Source organism: Mirounga leonina, unplaced genomic scaffold (genome assembly GCF_011800145.1).
Source record: "Mirounga leonina isolate KUSES-001 unplaced genomic scaffold, KU_Mleo_1.0 Mir_418, whole genome shotgun sequence".
Taxonomy (NCBI): Eukaryota; Metazoa; Chordata; class Mammalia; order Carnivora; family Phocidae; genus Mirounga; species Mirounga leonina.
The window spans coordinates 21,277,113-21,299,574 of NW_023270739.1; the positions used below are offsets into that span (position 1 = coordinate 21,277,113).

Below are 22,462 nucleotides of genomic sequence, written 5' to 3' on the forward strand. Positions count from 1 at the left end.
GCCCAGAAAATGTCCCTATTTTATATGCCTAGCCACTAGAAAAAAATGTACCTGTGGTGCTAAAGCATGTTCAAATACTCCTTTTAAAAGGTTCCAAGCTACTTAGAATGTTGATTTGCTTAAAGTAATTTTGAAAACCACAGACAACTGACTCTACTGATTCACATGTAAAATTTCTAATACCGTATTTTGAAAATGGCCATTGTTTTTCTAGAGTATAAAAAAATGCTTCTCAGTAACTGCTAAAAATGAAGAATGTTTTAGCTTAAAAGATTTAGAAAGCAGGAATGTATCTTGGAGCTGAGGAAATTTTTTTTTAATTACAATGATAATACCAAACTTAATCACCTTTAAGTGACAAAACAAAGAGTAAAGTTAATTTCTGTAGTGTGGGTAAGTAAGATGATAAATGGGATAAAAGTATATGCTTTGATAACTTTCAGGTCTAAAAAAATACCACTATACTCCCAACTCAACAAGAATAATTAAAGACCTCCTTTTAATACATTACTATTCACAACTAGATTTTTGTTGTCTAGATTGGTATGTGTCAAAATGTTCTCCTGGGCTATCTTCCAGTTTAATTTCTATTTAGATAAGTTAATATTCAATTGCAACACTAAATATCAAACTACAGAGCCTAGTACAAGTTAGAAGTACAATAAATACAGAATATATTTTTTCAATTTTCAAACTATTTCAATAACTGTTATGTGTAGTGCCTTCCAGTTTATCAGTGGTTGTCATTTCAGTTGGTATCTAGAAGCCTGTAAAGTAAGTTTGGTTATCCCCATTTAATAGAAAACAGAATTCAAGTAAGTTCTGATTGGTTAAAGACTAGTAGGCAGTAAAGCCAAGTTTTAAACTCTGAAAGATCCTGCGCTTTTTGTACCAAACTGCCCAACTTATTTTTGGCAGGGCGTGGTGTGAGTGTGCTCTTTAAATACTATTTCAGTTTCTTTAATGGTCATTGGCATATTCAAGGTTTTTGTTTCTTTTCTGACACTTTGGAACTTTAGTTGTTTGTAGAATTTTATCCATTTCAACTGGGTTATCAAATCTATTTGCATATAGTTTATACTCTTAAGATCCGCGCTCCTAACTACTATTCCCATTGACTTAAGAGTGAACACAGAATGAAGAGCAGGTTTTGAATTTTCGTTCTCTTAGCTTATTTGCAATCTTTTCTCATTTTATTTTTTGTCCATCTTACTGGTGTTTTCAAAAGAAGCAGCTTTTGGTTTTGTTAATCTTCCTGTTTTAAAAAGTATATTATTGATTTCTGCCCTCTGCTCTTTATTTCTATACACTCTGTTGTAGTTTCTCTTGCCTGGCTTTTCTGGCCTGTTTCACCTTTATTGACTCCCCACCTTCACTCGCTTAAGTTGCAACGTTCCCCCCAAAGTTTTGTTTTCAGCCTTCCTTTCTCCTATACTGGACTCAACAATCCTTTCCTGCTGTCAGCTAGATGTCCCCATCAATGCGTCTTCACCAAAAACCTGCTATTCCGTGTTCACTCTTAAGTCGGTGAGAGTGGTGATATGAGCAGGACCCTAAACTTCAGTCAGGGCTCTGCCACTTACTAACGTGTGGTCTTGGGTAAACTGAGCAACATCTCTGGGCCTTAGTTTCCTTATCTTTTCAAAAAGAACTATTGGGAGTACAGTTGACTCTTGAGCAACATAGATGTGCAGATTTTTTTCAATAAACACAGTATAGTACTACAAATATATTTTCCTTGCGATTTTCTTTTCCCTAGCTTACTTTATTATAAGAATACAGCATAATAATACATATAACATGCAAAATATGTGTTAATCAACTGTTATCAGAAAGGTTTCTGGTCAACATTAGGCTATTAGTAATTAAGTTTTTGAAGAGTCAAAAGTCCTACATGGATTTTCAACTGTAAGGGGGAGGTCAGCACCCCGAATCCCCACATTGTTCAAGGGTCAACTGTATTAAATGAGAAGCCATGAAAAGTGCTTTGAACAACGTCTAGCATACAGTAGCCCTCAATAAACGTTAACTTCTTACTTATAGTATTTCTAGTCTTTTAATCACGTAAGTAATCTTTGCCACTTCCTAATTTTCACTACCTCTTACTCCTCAAACCCAACTAAAAGTCCTTCTCTCAATTTTACGTCTGGAGTATCTTCTAAATATATTCCTATTTCTACTATTCTAAAAGATGATTTTTCCCTCAGTATTTGCGGTAGTATAAATATTCCTCCTATCTTCCTGCACCTTATACTTTCTGCTTTCTCTTCAGTCCTTCCACCACACTGGTGTCAGCAATATCTTCCTAAAATAGAGATTTTAGGGGTGCCTGGGTGGCTCAGTCGGTTAAGCATCTGCTTTCTGCTCAGGTCATGATCCCAAGGTGTGTCAGGCCCCCTGCTCAGTGGGGAGTCTGCTTCTTCCTCTCTCAAATAAATTTAAAAATCTAAAAAATAGTATAATTAAATCTGTTCTTTTATATCCAGCTTAGAAAACCTTCCATGGTTGTCAAGAGACTAAGGTGGAAAACCCTGAGCATAGCATTCAAGACCTTCAGCTGCTTTTCTAATCACCCAGTCCCTTCCTGGACAGACTATGCACTTGCATATCCAAATCATGGAGATTATCTAGAAGGTGCTTTTCTCTCTGCCAAAATCCTGTCTGTCCTTCCCAGCTCAGGTGCCACTTCTTCCAGCGGAGCCTTCATCTAGTCCCTAGCTAGAAAGCTATTCCCTGTTGGGTTCCTATAACGTTTTGTTTATATATCTGTTATTCCCATAGTGTATATTCTCCTACAGTCCCTGATAACAGAGCATTGCAAATATTTTCTGGGTTAGATTTGTTGAATTAAAACATTCAGAAAACATCTTCAATTGAAAACTTAATTCTGGGTGCCTCAGTCGGTTGGGCGTCTGCCTTCAGCTCAGGTCATGATCCTAGGGTCCTGGGATTGAGCCCCACGGAGAGCTCCCTGCTCAGTGGGGAGCCTCCTTCTCCCTCTGCCATTCACCCTGCTTGTGCTCTCCGGCTTTCTGTCAAGTAAATAAATCTTAAAAAAAAAAAAACTTAATCCTGCCTTGTTTCAAGATATTATCTGTACCTATGCCAAATTTGATGAAAATCTGTTTCAGAAGTGGAACAGACACCCTGTAGATAAGCTCAAAATGCCAAACTGTTCAGACCAATCTCATTTTATTTTTAAATACACCTCTTCCAGAAAGGCACTAATATCTTCTCTCTCCTTCCCTTAAATTCTTCGATATCTGCTGTAACTTGCCACAGTAATTACATCAGTGGACCTTCTGTGCAAAAACTCCTCAGCTCTGTCAACTGTTTACCGAAAGGATTCTGATCTACTTTTCAATCCTGACAACAGGAAATTTGCCAGCATCATTTAAAACTTATTGTAGCCCAAATGTGTTTCTTTTCTTCCTCCATGTCTAGTATATATGAAAGGTTTATTGTTAAAGAAAATTATTAGTTCAAAAGGGGCACTGCTGATAATCTGAACTTTGAATATTCCTCTTACCATGTTTTATTTACTATTTTCAAAACTGCTAGTTTCAACTTCTATCACAACTGCTCTTACATATGAAGAGTAGTATTTTAAAAGGTATAAAGTTGTTTTTCCTTAGTTTCAAGGACCCCAGTCACAGAAAGAGGGCACAAGGCCCTGCCAACAACCATCTAAACATGATTGTTTTCCCCATTCCTACCTCCCATTTGTGGTTTTTGTTGTTGTTTTTGAATGGCTCTGGTAGAGAGGACAGGTACATTGTGAAATTAAAATTCTGAGTAGGTGGTCTTTAAATGCAGCAATTTCTTCTGAAGAATTCTAGTTATAAATTAGGAACCACTGGTCTGCTGTGGTTCTCCAAAGTAGATTTCTGGAGTAACAGCATCACTAGAATCTTGAAGAAATGTTATAATCGGGCCCCATCCCACACCTTCTAAATCAAACTCTGGGGTTGGGGCCCAGCAAAATCTTTTAACACACCGTCCAAGGTGATTCTTTTTCATGTTACCTTTGAGAGCCAGTGGTCTACAGTAGTGACTGAAGAGAAAAGGGTATGTGTGTCCAACACCCAGAGCTCCGAATATCCTGCTAATGTGCACCATCACTATGGACACGAACCATTACTGTGAGGAATGACAGGCTGGAAAAGGTTTAGTATCCACGGCAAGGGATCCCAAAGAACTCCCTAACAGCAGTTCTCCATGGCTTCCTTGAGAGATCACCAAGCCTTGTACCAATCAGGTGGCAGAATTCCCAGTGAGGAGGGAAGTGAGATTCCATTCTTTTTTTTTTTTTAGGATTTTTAAAATTTATTTATTTATTTGAGAGAGAGGATGAGAGGAGAGAGAGAGAGCACATGAGAGGGAGGAGCGTCAGAGGGAGAAGCAGACTCCCTGCTCAGCCGGGAGCCCGATGTGGGACTCGATCCCGGGATTCCAGGATCATGACCTGAGCTGAAGGCAGTTGCCCAATCAACTGAGCCACCCAGGCGCCCCATGAGATTCCATTCTTTATTCACAAATATCTAGTGAACCTTCCAGAGACCTTGTTAGATTCTAGAACTAAAGTAATATTGCAGTCCCTGTGCCCATGGAGCTTACCGTACACATGGCACCAAATAACTGCTCTCCTCAGGAGCTCTAATACTAGAATACTGCTGCTCCATTGTGAATACTGTGAGGAAATAAGGTCTTCCAGCTCTCCACCAAGAGAATACTAACCTAAAACTTTTCCTAGTACTACATTGCTCACTGCTTCTAGTTTTTACTTCCCTGCCGGAGTTTAAAGGGCTGAGAACATGTTGGCTGTGCATGACCATAGCTCAATTTTCTTGTGATGAGAAGATGGGCCAGAAGAGAAACCTGATTTACCTAGGGATATACAGTCACATCATGACAACCCTACCTCAACCTTACTAGGAACCAGAGAAGCAAGATAGCAGTCAAAACCTCTTTAGCTCTACCCTTCTTCCGAGACCCTAAATCCCAGCATGTATAGCTCCTGGCACAGAGGAGGTCAATACCAACCTTTACGAGCAAAATGACCAACTCAAAACACAGAGAACTGATCTTTTTAACACTTAGGTTCTTAAATATTTAATTTTCTGTTGGTTTTTTTTTTTTTTAAAGTAACCTCTACAACCAACGTGGGGCTCAAACTCACGACCCTGTGATCAACAGTCACGTGCTCTCAGGGGCGCCTGGGTGGCTCAGTCGTTAAGTGTCTGCCTTCGGCTCAGGTCATGATCCCGGGGTCCTGGGATCGAGCCCCACATCTAGCTTCCTGCTCAGTGGGAAGCCTGCTTCTCCCTCTCCCACTCCCCCTGCTTATGTTCCCTCTCTCGCTGTGTCTCTGTCAAATAAATAAAATCTTTCAAAAAAAAAAAAAAAGAGTCACGTGCTCTACAAACTGAGCCAGCCATGTGCCCCAATTCCTTGGTGAATTCTTAGGTACCCACTCATTTAGTCAGTGATAATTACTAAGCATTATTTGTATGCCAAGCAATATGGCCAGACATGGGGTGGGGGGATGGGCAGCACAGTAAACAAGAAACAAGATGTAGTTCTGGCCTCTTGAGGACCCACAGTCTAGTGGAGGAGACTGCCAGGTGAACAGGCCATCATAATACAAAGTGGTCAGTGCTAGACGCAACAGGAACAAAAGAACAACTAGCTTGGGTGAGCCACACTGGAGGGCAGGCATGGGATTCAGGGTGGATGAGACAGGCTAGAGTTAGAGGGGGTTTTCACTTTCCCCAGTTTTGCTTCACTCCTGTCCCTAGGACCCTTCCTATTTTTCTCTTAGTAACATCTTTGTGAGGAACAGTCTTTGTGTCTCAAAGAAGAAATACTGATTACCACATGATCGCAAGCAGTGCTACTGCAAGATTCTAGTGTGTGAATGAATAATAAATGTACCTACCTAGTAATAGGAGCTGTGCAAGATAAAGCAGCTAAGACTTAGTTTTTAACCAGATGCCCTGGACGCTCCTTTCTTATTATGGAACAAGGAGAACTTGATTATGATTCATAGAATTATACAGATAACTTTTCTATTACAGTATGGACATTCTTCACTATTCTTTTCAATTTATTTCAAGTGATGTCAATATGTTGCCTAATTTTTTAAAGTCCCTTTTCCTTAATAACTTCCCAGTTTTCACAGTCAATGAAGATATCCAAGCACTTCGAGAATTAATTGTTCCATTTGTCAATACCTGACATGAATATGCCATTTCTGCCTTGATAAAAATGTCTGCCTCTGAAGGCTGGGTTTTGCAGCACCATTAACTCCCTTTGGAAACTTAACATTTTAACCAAATGTAGGGTTGAACTCTGTTACCTCTGCAGTATTGACTGGGGAAACACACCCCTTAGAAGCTCAGTGTTTAAACATTCACTTCTAAATGCTCACCTGGAACAGCGTGTTTGGCCCTTGCAACCGGGCAGGACTCAGTGGAGCAACTGGACTAAGGCTGCTCCAGAAATGTATGCTGGATAGCAGTGGACTCGGGGTCAGAAGCAATCCATTTGGTGTCTGGGAAAGAAAGCACATACACAGATTTTGATAAAGGTATCACCTGATTCTGGCCACGATCAGCAGTGTGGCTAGGTACACCAGCCATGAACCAAGAAACAAGCCTTACCATCTTAGGAAAATCGGACAACTATGTAATTTCTGCAAGGCTGTGCACAGTTTAACTTTCTTCAGTGCTGATTGTATTGCATTAGCAATTTTATGAAGGAGAAAAGTATGGACAAGTTACCTTCCCTAAACGTTCTAAACATTGTAAAACTCAAGTTTACAGCAACATTCGTCCAGGTGGTTTCTTCAATTTGTTTTCCTTCCCACGTTAAATAAGATTTAGTGTACAAAATGGGATTCCATGAAGGGGCTTTATTTTTTTAAACAATATTTTTTTTATTTTCCTACACTGGATATCCATTACAAACACACATTTTTTTAAAGGGCCTCTCAGGCTTCACTTTCATGGGTATCAATGGCCCTTTAAGATTTTAGGATCTGGGGGCGCCTGGGTGGCTCAGCTGGTTAAGCAACTGCCTTCAGTTCAGGTCATGATCCTGGAGTCCCAGGATCAAGTCAGGAAGTCTACTTCTCCCTCTGACCCTCCCCCCTCTCATGCTCTCTCTCCCATTCTCTCTCTCAAATAAATAAAATCTTTAAAAAAAAAGATTTTAGGATCTGTTGTTAAAATACTCTGTAGCAGCTTCTTCAAAAGTTCTGAACTGGGTTTTCCAGATTCCACTCCGGATATGGGGCTGATGAGAATTCATCTCCCTGGCAATGGTTTGGGGGGGGGGGGGAATTCTTTCTTGTTAGATTGGGTGTAAAGCCAAAACTCTGTGTTTCCCAGGAGAGTGCCAAGGACTGCATTTGCTTGCACACACACAGCAGGAATCCTGGCCTGCAAGCTAGCTAAAGGACAGAAGAAACAACTCGCCCCAGCTGGTCATGTCTGCATGGCTTTTATTCTCAGCTGAGGCAAACTCCCTGGCCCATGGTGGTTTTGCACCTTTGCTGACTAGCAGGAGCCCCGCAGTGGTTTTGTGATGTCAATAAGGTGCTTTGTGTAAGAAGAACCACAGCAAAGGCGCCAGCATTGCAGATTGCATCACTTTGGATGCTAAAGTGTTATTTTTTCCTAGAATTGGCCCCAGCAGCTTCGTTAATTATCGAGAATATTTGGCATAAACCTAAGTTGAAAGGTCTGCTCTGTTGAGCGGAAAGGAGACAAACATCCAAAGGTTCTCAAACTGTGAAGCTGCTGAAAGGTAAACTAATTTATACCATCTTGAGTCTTTGGTTCCACAGCATTTCCTACACATGGAATGGCCTATGAGGTGACTAGGATAAATACATGTTTTGGATAAGCTTCCCACTTCTAATCCAAGGCAGTTTCACAAATATGCTGGGCCATCTGGTCTGGCAATTAAGACTTAACGGTTCAGGGGCACCTGGGTGGCTCAGTCGTTAAGCATCTGCCTTCGGCTCAGGTCATGATCCCGGGGTCCTGGGATCAAGCCCCGCATCAGGCTCCCTGCTCGGTGGGAAGCCTGCTTCTCCCTCTCACACTCCCCCTGCTTGTGTTCCTTCTCTCGCTTTCTCTCTCTCTGTCAAATAAATAAATAAAATCTTTAAAAAAAAAAAAAAAAAGATGTCTAACGGTTCAGCATGGGCTCTGCCAGGGTTTCAACCTCAGAACCACTACTTAACTACCTATGCCTCAGTTTCCAAATCTATAAAATGGGGAGGAAAAACTGCCTACCTTATAGGATTGCTGGGAAGATGAAATAAGATGATCTATGTAGAGCTCTTAATATGTGCCTGGCACATAGCAAACGCTCAAGAAGTGTTAATCACAAGTGTACCCGATATACTTATTCAGTGAATTTCATCTGTTCATGGGAGTAATTCTCAATGCATGTATAAAAGTACTCTGTGTTCTGAAACCAATCAAGTCAGCCAGTACTTTCAAGGCTCCTCTCAGTCATATTAGGCTCAAGTCCACAAACTCAGGTCATCTGAGAACTAACATATTTGGACGTTACTCTGGTACCAGATTCCAGCCACAGTATGCATGTTAACGTTCAAAAACCAGTGTGTTCAGGGCCTCCTAGTTTACCTACCAGTGAAGGTCCCAAAGCTCTTAAGAGACAAAAGGTCTTCTAGACTACGAAACCTATCTTTCTCTTATTTGTGGTCATAAATATACATCACTCCGTTTTAATCCTTTGAGCAATACATGAAGTGTAGTTTTATTTTAGTCTAAAATGTGCACCCAGGTCTGAATGTGAGATGTTTGCACATCTGTTTCAAAGGGATACAGGACGTACTCAGAATACAGTAGTCTTCTGTTTCACATGTTTAATCGTTTGGAATATCTTTTATAACATATGCAAATAAATATTCTGAAATGGCTTCATTCGCTCTTCTCTCCCCCATCCCTGTTCTCCCTGAAGATCCTGTGGCTGTAAAGAAAAAACCATTTGGTTGCTGTTTTAAGGAATGTTCCTATTAATGCTCACCCTGGGTAATCTCCAGTACAGTGTGAGTTTTCAGAGCCTCTTTCCACAATCTCCTGGAGTCAGGCAAGGTGGGCTGAGCCTGAGGGCTAGACACTAAAGAAAGAAGCCACAAGCAAAATGCATGCTTCCTCTTCCTTCACCAAAAAATATTTTAGCAAATGGGCCCTTTTGAATGGCAGAAAGAGAGTTCCTGATTCCATCAGCTGCATGGAAGCAGATGCCCTAGGACCTGAGGCAAAGGACATTGATGTTCAAGGGGAAAGACCATCCAACCAGGATCTTTGTCATCCCCCTCAACTCACTACTTCTTCCACATAATACAGTCTCCTACAAAGCCTGCACATTTGAGCAAAACCTGGTGAGCTGGCATTGCCCGGACATGCCTCTCCTGAGTGCCCTGGTTCATGGCCCTCTGCCTGGACCATGCCCTCAGACCCCCTCTTCCTTCCTACCCCTGCCTCCCTCTGCCCATCAAAACCCTACCTCCTCAAAGGAGACTTTTCTGCTTTTCCCTCTTTTTCCTGAATCTTCATAACACTTTATAACCACTTTTTCCTTAACATTTTCTGCCTCATGGTAATTTGCATATTATTCTTATACCTCATTCTGTAGCCTTCAAGGTATCTTGCTCATCTTTATTCCTCCTATAGTACCCAGTTTCTAAATACTTGATGAGCTGAAGCAATCTGTAGCTCTAGGTACATCCCCTCACATGTCACCTGCTGGATATGTCCACTTGGAATGCCCCACATGTTCAAACTAGAACTCACCTTCCTTCCAAGTCTAGTGTTTCTTATGACTCCTCCATTTCTATCAACAATACTACCCATTTATCCATTCAAGAGATACTGAATGCATGATATGTATCAGGTGCCAGAGATACAATGATAAAACAAGACATGATCCCTGGACTTACAGCCCTGTCTACAACCCAACATCCTCCTCACTGTGATGCAAAATTACTTCCCACTTGCTACAATCTCTGGGCATGGCCTGTGTGGATCCTTCTTTGAACTGACTCTTATTTTACCCCCCATTTCCTTTCCTGCTGCATTCAAGGCCCCATCACCTTAGAGATGGCATTCAATAAATGCCATCTAAACCAGCCCACGTACTTCTGGCCCCTCTGCCAATCTATTCTGAGCACCGCCACCAAATCAATCACCCTAAGATACTATGTTCCTTTGAAATTCTTTTTTCAAGGGAAAAAAAAAAAATTCTTAGCCACAATTCTAGGTTCCCCCATAAACTGGTTTCATAATGCTCCTTAATTTCTCTATATGAACCCTCCTACTTGGCTTGATACGTCCTGAACACTACGGAATTCCAACCTGCCAGTTCTTTAGCACTCATTCCAGAACTTCCCTGACTACCTAGCCCATACTTTCCTGCGCTAGACCTGTTCCACGGGTGATCGCATCCATTTCCATGATTTTAAGCACCCCTTACATGTTGGTGACTCCCTAACTTATCTCCAGTCCCAAACTCCTTAGCTCCAGCTGTAGCTAGATGTTTGCTCCTTTATGTCCTATAGGCTTCTCAGGCCCAAAATGAACTTTTTTTTTTTTTTTTTTAAAGATTTTATTTATTTATTTTTGAGAGAGAGAATGAGAGACAGAGAGCATGAGAGGGAGGAGGGTCAGAGGGAGAGGCAGACTCCCTGCCGAGCAGAGAGCCTGATGCGGGACTCGATCCCGGGACTCCAGGATCATGACCTGAGCCGAAGGCAGTCGCTTAACCAACTGAGCCACCCAGGCGCCCCTCAAAATGAACTTTTAACCAACCTTTCACCATGAGCTTATTCTTCCTCCCATGCTCCTCACACTCAATTCCTGGCTCTCCCCTACAACTTTCACACCTGGTTAGTCACCAAGTCCATGGACAATTCCTTATGTCTCTCTCAGATCTGTTTCCTTTGGCCCCACCCCACCGTCATAGCCTTAGATCTAGATCCTCCTTGTCTTTCATCTGGAATATTTATAAGAGTATCCTAACTGGTTCCAGCCTCACCTCACCCCAATCTATGTCATCAGGATGATTTCTAAAATACAACTCTGTCACTCATGCCCCATCTCCCACCGCGTACTTCACCTTTGGAATTTATCCCTCCGTCCCTTATTGAATTACTATACTACCCCTAATATACTAAGCTATTTCACATCTTTATGAATTGGCTCAAGATGCTACTTTGCCTACAATGCCCTCCTCATCTTATGTGCCAGATGACTGCTACTGATCCTTCAACACCTGCCCGAGTGTGAACATGCCTCCCATGAAGCCCTGTCAACATCCTGCCCCATCCCCAGCAAAATTAAATACCATCTTCCTTAGTATTTCTTTTGTGCTGATCTGGGATAGTATATTAAACCATTTAAGGCAAGTTATGAGCTATTAACAATCAGGGACTTATCTAGCTGATGTTCATATCCCCAGCTCCAAGCACAGAGCTTACACATAATAGGTGTTCAGTTCCTATATGTTGAATTGAACTAAATGATCTTTTCCCTTCTCCGCACTGTGTATTTGACTCTTGCCACGTGCCACTGTCTGTCTGTATGCCTTGTCTTGGCTAGGTCCTAAGGTCTTAAAATAGGCACTGTATGTACTTCTGGTATCCTTTCAATGATTTGCGAATAGTGTTTGATAATTATTTGTTGAAAGACTCTAAAAAAGGAATTTTTGTATCTCTTGATTTAAAACCCCAGCAAGCTGTTAATTTCCTATCAAAACAAGTCTAAAAGTTCCTCATCCAGTCTTCAGGGACCTCTGTCGTTTCACATCACCCTAAGTTAATATTGCCCCATATTCTTCACCTATTGGACAGCAAGCTATAAGCTCATGAGAGCAGGGACTGTCTATCCTGCTTGCCAGTCGTCAGTGGTAGGAGGGGAAAAAGGAGTAAGAGCAGAACTGGGGAGGAGGCAGTGGGACCATGACGGCAACAGATGGAGATGAGACAGGCCCCAAGGTGGAAAGAGGGAGGGCACTACCACAGTTCCTGTAACCTGGGCAGCCCAGAGCCCAGGGAAGGAAGAACCGTCGGCTGGAACGTCAAGTCTCACAAAACTCTACCAGCAACATCTTCTACTGCAAAGAGCTTCTAAAAGGACCGCCTCTCCCCTGTAGGGTCAGTATAGAGAAAGCTGGAAGCTAAGCTGTTAAAGTGTTGTAGAGAGTGGGATGAAGGGAAAAAACAAACATTTTTCCTCCTGGGATAATGGCCCAGGAGACAGTAAGATGCGAACCTGCTCCAGAGCTGGGGCAGGATGCAGTATACCTGGGTTGCTCCTCACCGTACACATCCATTTTACTCCAAATCCCACCTGATGATTTTGGCCCGAAGTTGTTACAGCCACCAGTAAATGAAAGGAGGTTCTCGCATTTCGGGCTGCTGCCAGCTATGTGTACTCATTCGTGCCGTTCAAGGCCGCCGCTAATACAACAGCCTGGGGCACGCGTGCTCAGACTCGACGGTGAGTTCATGCCCCAGTGCCCGCACATATCCAAGTTCAGCATCTTAAACATCACACGGGAGATCAACAGAGGCCTTGGCACGAATGAAGGGGAAGCAATGTGCCAACCCCTAATTCTGAACTAACTTTACATTGCTAAGAGATGAGGAGCGAGACAATGAACAGAAGAGGCAAATGGAAGGAAGAGGGACAGAGGATACCGAGGTGCAGAACATACAGAGAATCCGAAGTTCCAGCTGACACTGTTCAGGCTTCCATGGTGCCTGCCTAGGAACCACGAGGGTTTCGCATCCTGGCTCCTCCCTCATCTCAATTTCTATAGTTCATGCCATGAGAGAGATCATCCTTGCTTTTCTACCAACAGTCCCATATGACCTCAGTGGCTGAGCTCCAACTACATCACTTCTTGGTACACAGCTGGCTTTTGTATTCTGTCTTCAGGTCCTCGTAGTCCATGCTTGAGGGGTGTCTGGGTGATCATCATGTCTGCTACATTCGTAATCTTGGTTCCTTAAAATATCAAGAGTAACCTCAACTGCACTGTACAGATCCCAGCAGATGCACCACAAATACTTCTGATGGGAATGGAGGTTATGGTTTTGGACGAGTGGCAGAATGACGAGCATTTTCTCGTGCACACCATATTGTGGATGACATTTCAAATCTGAATTTGGGCCTATGCGAGGTAGGTGGTTTAATATGATCCCCAGAGGGAAATGTAACCACATGACCCTGTTCATGCCAAGACTCTAATCCTGCCCTTCCTCCTGCCATATTTCTATCTGAAAATAATTGGGAATTATTCTTGGGATAAATTAGTAAAATATAAACAGTTCTTGGGATAAACTGAATTCTTGGGAACTTCCATTTTCAGGGTATCAAGTTATTAGAGCACACCTTTCATTTCTTCTAAAGCCAACAGTTAAGAAAAGTTGACAGGAGGTTCCCACCGGTCACAAAATGTTTACGTACTGTCACGTTGCACACAGCACACCTCACAGAGGAAAGTAATCTCTGCCGTCGAAAGTGCTCAGGTAGGAGGGAAACCAATGAGCTGTGGGAACGCGACATCAGAGCTGCCTGTGGGAGAGAAAAGCCCCAAGTCTCCTTCGGGAGAGGAAACCCCCCGAGTTGACCTGGAAGTAAAGGGAAGGCTTTCACTCCTGCCCCCTGGGGGGGATTTCAGGGAAATGGGCTCACCCCTCAGGATGAGGCCAGCTGCTGGGAGCTGACCTTGCATCTGACTGTCCACTGAGGGAGAGCCAGGGCTCCAGGGTTAGTTTCTGAGCCACTCAGCTCCCGGGGGAAGGAATCTCTGAGAATCGAAACCCTACACTGATTCCAGGCCTACAGTAAAGAGCTGGAGGATTGTCAAGCCCAGATAGGTGTGACTGTCCTGTCTGATCTCAGAGAAACCACTTGGGTGAATGAATATCACACCTGAGGAGTCCTGCCCTTTCTCTGCGCGCTCTGGTTTTTCCCTCCCTGTTGGCCACCTCGACTGCACTGGATGCAGAGCTGACCCTGCCAGAAGGTGAGGGAAGTCCTCAGATTAGACCATCCCCCAAAGCCAACCTTAACTCCTCTGAATCCATTCAGAGCACTACCTGGTAGCCAACCCCAGCCCCTCAGCTTGATACAAAGGAACTCTCAGCCCGAGACCTTACTTCTACTCTCCTGTCATGGAACCAGACCCTGCCCTTGGCCTCTCTCTCCTCGGGAAGCCCTGGTCTCAATCCTTGGACTTCCTGACACCAACTCACAAGCAAGGTCCTGCCCTTGCAGCTTGGCTGAGGACCATTCACCGTCATCTGCCCAAGGCACAAGTCCTCTCTTAAAGCTTCTGGCTTTCTGATGCTTTCCCCCTCCCGTTTGAGGCTGTTCCGGTAAGTCCTGTCTCCCAGTCCTGAGTTTAGCATCCCCTTGTTCACATCTGCACTCGATCCCTACCTCCTGTCAAGGTCCCTCCTCCCCTCAGCCCAGCCATACCATCCTCAGTCCCACTGAGCAGAGCCACCCTAAAGGCACTGTGTCCAGATCCAAAACCCCAGGGCTAGCCTGAGCTGCTTTCCTGGAACGACAGGACTGGCCATCTGTTTGGAGACGGTGACAGGCTCACAGAGAAAGCAGATACAGAATTCTGAATTGGCCTCGGTCTGGCTTGAGACCTCTCTAAACCTTACAGTTGTAAACACAAAGGAGGCCAGGGGAGGAGATCCTCAGATCATCCACCCTGGCCCACTTCTCAAGTTACTTCTCTGATCTGCTTCAGGAACTGCTGTTTCTGAGCCACTTACTCAGCAGTCCCTCATCCCCAGACAGTTCTGTTTGGTCAAAAAATGCCTGATTAAAAGCACATATGCTCATTCTGACCAGTAACTAAGCCCTTAGCCCTCCCCTCCATGGTGGCATGCTCATTACCACCAGCTCACAAGCTTGGGGAGACACAAAATCCTTGGGACACAATCAATTTGGGAGAAGCCATAGAGAGGAGAGTGGCCAAGAGCTGCTTTCGGTTGTTTGGCAGACTCCACAGACGGTTATGATCAGGGACAACTGGGTGAATTCCCAATGGGCATGCCAAGAACATTTTACTTAAGAGCATGGATTCTGGAGCAGGATAACCGGGTTCAAATTTGCTTCTACCACCTGTTAGCTGTGTGACCTTGGATGAGTTACTTTACCTCAGTGCCTCATTTACCTCAGCTGGAAAAAAAATAGGACAGAACAGTATCTACTTCATGGGCCTGCTACGAAGAATGACTGGAGGGGTGCGTGCAAAGTGTCTAGAACAGGAACCGGCAAACGTGCCCCTCATGATGGTCACAGCAAGGACAGTGACGGCAATGAGCCCAGGGGCGGGCGACAGAGCTCCCGCGTGCCTCATGGCTCCAGGAGGATACCTGCCAGGTGTAGCTGGCTCTCCTACCATGGCCATCATCCCATTCAGTCCTCCCAACCATCCATTTCACAGACGTGGAAACAGGCTCAGAGAGCAAGTGCCCACCGTCTCACTGCCCCCCAGTGTAGCCAGGAACCGAATCCGGTCTGTGACCCCAAAGCCAATGTGCTTAACTCTGCCATCAAAGTGCGCCCAGTTCTCCAGAGGAAGCAGAAATAGGCTTTACCAGCCCAGGCTCTGCCTTTGCCCTGCAAATGCCAGCTGGACAAGAAAGAGCATCTGCATATCATATTTAAGGGAAAAGGCTTCCTTCTCGTGGGAGTTACTGCTGGGTTTTCTCAGAGTCGCACTGCTTTTACTGAAGATTCTTTCTCACTGCTTGGTGTGGCCCTGATGTTTCACAGATCCACCCAGACGAATGCAATGGCGGCATCTTAACATCTATCTTCTTAGTAACGGAAAGCAAATGGCTACTTATCAAGTGCCCCCCAAAGAGGACTCGGTCATAAAAATGTCCAGGGATGCCCAGGCAGCTCAGTCGGTTAAACGTCCGACTCTTGATTTCGGCTCAGGGTTGTGAGATCGAGCCCCACGTCAGGCTCCATGCTGGGGGTAGAGCCTGCTTAAGATTCTCTCTCTCTGCCCCTCCACTGCCCGATCTCTCCCGCTCTTAAAAAAAATCTTTTTTTCCCATAAAGCCCAAATACCTTCTGAAATGTCGCTTGGCCTGCTCAACTTTCCCTAGGAAAATATTATTTGGGTCTGCTTTGATGGCCAGGGTGCCTGTTCCGTATTATGATCACCTTCGGCCACTGAAAACAAGGAACCAGTGAAGCAGCCCACTGTAACCAATATCCCAAACCTTTTCTCTTGCGGACACCTTGGCCTGGGGATGGAAAAGTAACTTCCCTGCACACTGACACCGTGACTTTGGGCTATGGGCCCTAAGGTGACCTTTCGAAGGGCGGAAGGAAGCTGCCGTGGTTGCTCTTCCTTTCCGCTACGCCACTGGGTCTGAGTGCAGCCCCACCGCGGGGACGGGCTCTTACCTGTGCAGTGAAGAAGGCTGGGGTGAGGGATCCCGAGGGGAGAGCTGGGCTGTTGAGGGCGATGGAGCCGATGTCAGTGCTGGAGAGCACCAGCGGGGGCGCGGAGATTTCCAAGCCTTTGGGTTTTTTGGCCTTTGGGGGAAGAGATGGAGACCTGGTCTTGGAGCCCGATGACAGGTTCAAGGGCTCTAGGGAATCGGAGTCATGGCAGGCGGCCTCCAGGAAGAGGCTTCTGTGTTCAGAAGGGAGGGGCGAGCTGGGGGACAGGGACGGGGACCGAGACGAGGAGGGTGACGCGGACGAAATGCTGGCGGCATTTGGCAACATTAAAGAGGAGACCTTGGCTGAGGCCGACGAGGCCAGGAAGGCCTCAGACGTGGAGGGCAGGGGCGCCACGGGCCTGCTGGCGTGCTTGTCGGTTTTATTGGTCACAAACCTGATGACAGTCCTGACTTCTTCCACGGGAGGGCTGTCTTCCGGCTGTTCCTCCAGCTTCTCCGTCTTGATTGCCTTGAAGGATTCCGGCGGGTTCTGCAGGGAATTAATGGTGAAGGACGAGTACAGTCCTGAGTGGATGTATTCGTTGCGGCTTGCGCTCTTGAGGGCCGACAAGCCGTGTCTGTGCGCCTCTCGGCCCTCGGGAGGCGCCTTGCAGTCGCTGTCCTGCAGCAAAAGGCTCTCCCGGCTGATCTCCACCGCGTGAGGGTCCATTTTCAGTATCTCCGGGAAAGAGACAAACTTGTACACAAACTTCTGCCCGATCACCTTCTTGATGATGTTCTGTGAATACAAGAGGAGACAGTGAAAAGATCAGTGCACCAGAGAAACGGAGGAGGAGGACGTTCGTTGTCATGGGGCATTCTGCCAGCAGCCGCGTGGAAATACTCCTCTTGCCGGGCGCGTCTTGGCTAAGGTGCCACAGAAAGGGGACTCGAGCGGGAGGCAGCGGAACTCGATCTGCTTTCCAGTTCTGCTGTTACGAACGGCGTGCTCTTTAGCACAGCGATGGCCCTTTTTGGCTTCCTCCTCTGTGAAGTTAAGGGTCAGTCTACCTGATAACGTCCTAGCCGTCCCCCTTTGCTAAGCACTTACTACGTGGCCGGCAGTGTCCCCGCACCATCTCATGGCATCTGTACGGTACTCCTAAAAGGCAGGTATCAGTACCTAAAAACTAAATGAGTCAACTCCCATTTTAAAACTTAAGAAAATAAGCTCAGAGTGCTTAAATAAGCCACAGGAGCCACGTGGTAGGTAAGTGGTCGAAGCAGCATTTCCTTCGCCATAATGCAGTATTGTCTTACCTACCTCTGGGACTTGTGAGAATTCAGTGAAATAATAACGGGAAAGCATTCTGTAAGCTGGAACGCATTATAGAAACGTAAGTTATTATCACCCACCACCACAATGTTTTCTTAAGTCATGCAGCCATTTTTTTCCTTTTTAATTTTCTGCCAAGAAAGCCACTGGAGGAAAAACAACTTGTCTACTTTGATATTTACATCACTCCTACAGTATGTTAAGTTGCTGGTATCTACCACTGGCTCTTCAGTTTATGGCTCAAGGTCCTCAAACATTAGGATGTCAATGAGAGCCAACAATCACTGCAAAACTGTTCACACCCCTTTGGGAGAACGGACTTCACTGGAAAGGCTCTCTACTGTTCTTGAGGTTTGTTACACTGGAACATCAGCAAATATCTATCAAATGTTTGTGGGGTGCAAGGCCCCCCACCAAGACAAAGATGGTCTCCCTCGAGCACAAATAGCTAGCAGCACCATCCTGTGGGGAAAAGACTCAGAATGTTTCCTTACAAACTGTTCCTCCTCAAACTTGGGTATGAGTGAGGGTATAAAAAAAAAAAAACATCATTTGGGGGAAAAGAACTTTAGAAGCAGTAACTCCTATTGAGCACCTACTGCATACCAGATGTAGTACACAAGCTATCTGATCTGTTCTCACACTCACCCTCCTGGAGGGTGAAAGGTGTCCCCTTATGACACAAGCTCAGAGATGGGGAGTAATCCGCCCAAAACCCACCACGATCTACTCCTTCTGAAGCCTGAGCTTTTTCACATTTCCACCAAAATTTGGGTGGAAAGAATCAAAGAACCCCTTAGTAGAGGTGAAATTTTCAAAGATGGAATTGACAGGTAACATTGTATTAGTTTCAGGTGTGCCACATAATGATCGCAGGTCTAGTGAACATCAATCACCACACAGAGTGTAACTTTTTTTTTTCCTTGTGATGAGTATTTTTAGGATCTCCCCTCTTAGCAACTTTCAAATATACCATAGAGATGAAATTTAATTAAATTTGATGTCCCTTCTGTGATCATCATTTGGTTTATAAACATAAGTATACTATGTTTTTGCCTTTCCTCTTGTTACATTACAGCATGCCGATTTGCAGTTTTCCTCCTTAAAACAGGCCATCAAATCCCAAAAGTGAATTTATCCAGCCATCCGGAGGGGAGGGCATATTTACTATGCCACTGAGATTTCTGAGCAGGAACCCCTCAGGGCAGGCATCGAAGGGAGGGACACACAATGTCCCCATTCAGCACCGGAAATCCCAGTAACGCAAATCCTGGCAAACCTTCGCTCGGCACCAGCCCACAGGAGGCTCCCAACCCTGAGCACGTTAGATTAGTTAGATTCGTCAGATTCGAGGCTGAACAGTTCTAGTGCCTGGCAGCCTGGTGCTGGGACTGCAGATTTAACCCACTGAATGCCATCTACCTCCATCTGACCTCAACTGCACACTGAACACTAGCAAAGCTGACCGCCACTTACACACCTTCAGAGAAACTTGGGAAACTTACAAGTTCCACCTGGGCCTTGTTGGCAGCATCTCAGCGCTGGGGAAATGTGCTCACAGGAAGGGAGCTGGTAAGGAAAGCCCTCCCACCAGGATGCCCACGGCCTGAGACCTAGGTAGCGGACTCAGAGGAGGTATATGCCTGGCAGCTGAAATCACAGCCCCTTAACTTCCAGGGCAGACCCTGGGAGCACATGGTTGGCACGTACGTTCGAAGATCTCTCTGTGGTCTCTGAAGGGAGACTGCCTTTCAAGAGTTTGCCCCACAAAAAAAAAGTAAAACCTGTTTAATCTTATTTGACTTTATGACGTTGCTCTCAGTAAGTAAATGTTAAATATGTTAAGACTTGACTTGTGGACTACTGTTGTAATTTTTCAAGTTAAAAGTGTCCTTAAAGACCACTTCCTATATCTGATTTTTCCCAGTAAATGAGGCAAAGCAATTCTAAGACCTTCCACAAACATCTACCATGTAAAATGGAGAGGTGAATCCTTCTGCCTATACAAACAAGCTAGCTATTAGAGGGCGGTTGGGGTATGCTACTCTTAGGATTTCAGGGTGTCTTCAAACCGAAATCTCAATGTTCTCAGTATGAAAAACCTGAGATCAGATGCTTATGTAAGGAAAGTGCTATTCACCCAGTAAACCCAAAAAAACAAATGGATAATGCTGGCCATATTTTGCCTTTCTGACATTTCCTTGGGAATCTAGCAGAACCTCCCTTCCCCTCCCCCAATAAGACCATTTAAGTGTGTGTTAAGCAACTACAGAATACTAAATAAAAAGTGTGGTCAACCCCCCCCCACCACCAAAAAAAAACAGAGTTTGCCCCGCGAGGAGTTTGCTGAGAAAACTCACAGTATAGGGGAATAATAGATAGTAGTTGCTGAGCACATATTATCAGGCTGGGTACTAAGAACTTGACCACCGTTAACTCAGTTAATCCTCTGAGAGACTGGAACTATTAGGATCCCCATCTTAGAGACGGGCAAACTGAGGCTCAGAGAGTATAAATTACCTGTGCCCACAAGCTGGTACATGGGCCATCTGATTCCAGAGCCCTTGGCCACAATGGAAGGGGGATACAAGACTCAGGCTGAGCCCGCCCAGGACACAAGAGCGCTTGGGGACAGGCTCTTATTATGAAAAGTGATGAGGGTATTTACAGAAAGTCGGTTTTTTCACCCCTTCCTCCCAGACCCACAAGTATGTGTTGCTTACAGTTGCCTGGTAACCTGACAAATGCTGTCTGTGTCCAGTTGAGCTAAGTGACTTCTCCAGCATGGTTTTAGACCAACAGTTGCACACATCTGCTTCACTTTACCCATGTGCGACCAGCCTCCCTGTTCGTCATTTCCCATTCAGTGTGTGTCCCCAGCCAGGCTGGACTCCTGACCCCACATTCCGTGTGAGGTCACAGGCAGCGAGGACGACCGACTTCGGGAGAGGAAACGCAACATTCACCTCACACACCCTCCGTGGCAGTTCCAGGTGGCAGCAGAAGCTACTCCCACCATGGCCACTTCCAAGCTGCGGTCTTGAGATCGCAGGAGCCTAAAGGGCAGCAGCCTGGTGGGGGCAGGACCATGGCGGCCACCTTGGGCAGAGGAACCCTTCCCGACTCACCAGCTACCCCTGGCCACGGAGGGACCAGTGAGTCTCCCTTCGTTATTTCCCGCTAACAGGATGGAAAACACAGAGAACAAGCCAACTTTCCGCTTCCCCGCCTTGCCTGTTGCCCTGAGAGGTTCCAGGCTTACTGGCAAAAACAGAGGTGCCCGTAAGTGTGTTTAAATATATATACACACAAGCAACTCTGCCTTCTCCTCCCACTGAAGAGAAAGAAGGAGCCTGCGTAAATAATGCTATCCAGTGCATAAATTAGAAATGTGTCTATTAAGTATTGTGATCTTGAAAAAAAAAATTATACGCAGTGCTAGGTAATGAAGAGATGCTCGAGGAATTCAATTTACCTTGTTCATTTTGATATTATGACAATACTACTAAGTTAGCTCCATGTTTGTTGAATGAATGCCTGTACTGTAATGAGAACCGACCCAGGCAGGAAATCAGAGGCTTCACCCCATGAGAGACACAATTTTCTGTGGCTGACTGATCCCCAGGCTGGTTCAAGCGCCCCATGAATGTGTCCCAGCTGTCTAACTGCATGTGCTTTCTGGTTGGCATTTTCGAACTGAAAATTCCCAGACAGACACCGAGGGCCATAAGCAAAACCCTACAACCGCGTATCTCCTGTGATCGCTTAATAAACTTGGATTTCACGTATCCATGTACGCGGCAAATATGTGCCACCTGTGTTGGCTCTGGCTTGGCACCCCGATTTTGATCTAAGGTCATGCACTGGACTTTCCAGCGCTCAGACGTCTCCAGTTTCTCCCCAGGCTGCTCGCGGCCCCAGGAGGAGCCAGACTAGTTACGGGTTCCCCATCACTATGGCTACTGCGCCCTGGCTTTCCCACCAAGTGAGGCCTTCCAGGACCCGCAGGACCCCTGACTCTGCAGCTCTCCTATCTTGTTCTCAAAATGGAGAAATGTCAGTGGCTCGCTAACACAGCAGGAAAGGTGGTGCAGGAGATTCTTCCTAACAGCCCGGCCTATTCCTAATCCCACAGCAGCGGGGGCTGCAGAGGAGAGTGGTAGATCCTTCCGTAAATCCCCGCTTGACTCTGTCACAAAGGCTGCCAAGGGGGATTCTAAGGAGTGGTTCTAGAGCCAACTGCCTCTTACCAGCCATGTGCCTCAGTTTCCCCATCTATAAAATGGGGACTGATCTACCACCTGCCTCATGAGATTGGATGAGATAATCCATACAAAGCTTATTAGCAGGACACTGATAACAGGCACACATGATAAGCCCACAATACAGAGTAGCTCTTAGTATTCGTATTTTTATCCTCCCACTTAAGCAAAAACAAAACAAAACATAAAATCCACCCCCTATCCACCCCAGTGGCAAGTGAATAGTCCAAATTAAACCTCCTAGAAAGCTGTGCGTATTCCCCTCACTTCGTCCATGGTCCTGGGTACCATGCTGGGGCGTATGGCAGACAGAATTACATCTGGTTTATGTATCTCGACCAACAGGGGAAACATGACGTTTTATTTAGTTGGGTTCAGACAAAAAATAGACACAAG

At 45.3% G+C, this 22,462-nt stretch overlaps 1 protein-coding gene across 6 annotated transcripts in view; it reads right to left on the reverse strand.

Moving 5' to 3' along the window:
* Positions 1-22,462, reverse strand: part of ELK3 (ETS transcription factor ELK3) — a 68,166-nt gene that overhangs the window by 2,653 nt on the left and 43,051 nt on the right. For 2 of the 6 annotated variants that reach the window (XM_034987793.1, XM_034987794.1), the window contains 2 exons: positions 16,488-17,267; positions 6,431-6,553 (listed from right to left, as the gene is read on the reverse strand). In XM_034987793.1, the coding sequence (XP_034843684.1) occupies positions 6,431-6,553; positions 16,488-17,267 (903 nt within the window). Of the gene's footprint in view, positions 1-5,809; positions 6,554-10,825; positions 14,061-16,487; positions 17,268-22,462 lie in introns of those variants that run through there. The other 4 variants (XM_034987795.1, XM_034987797.1, XM_034987796.1 and 1 more) reach the window with 4 other exon arrangements.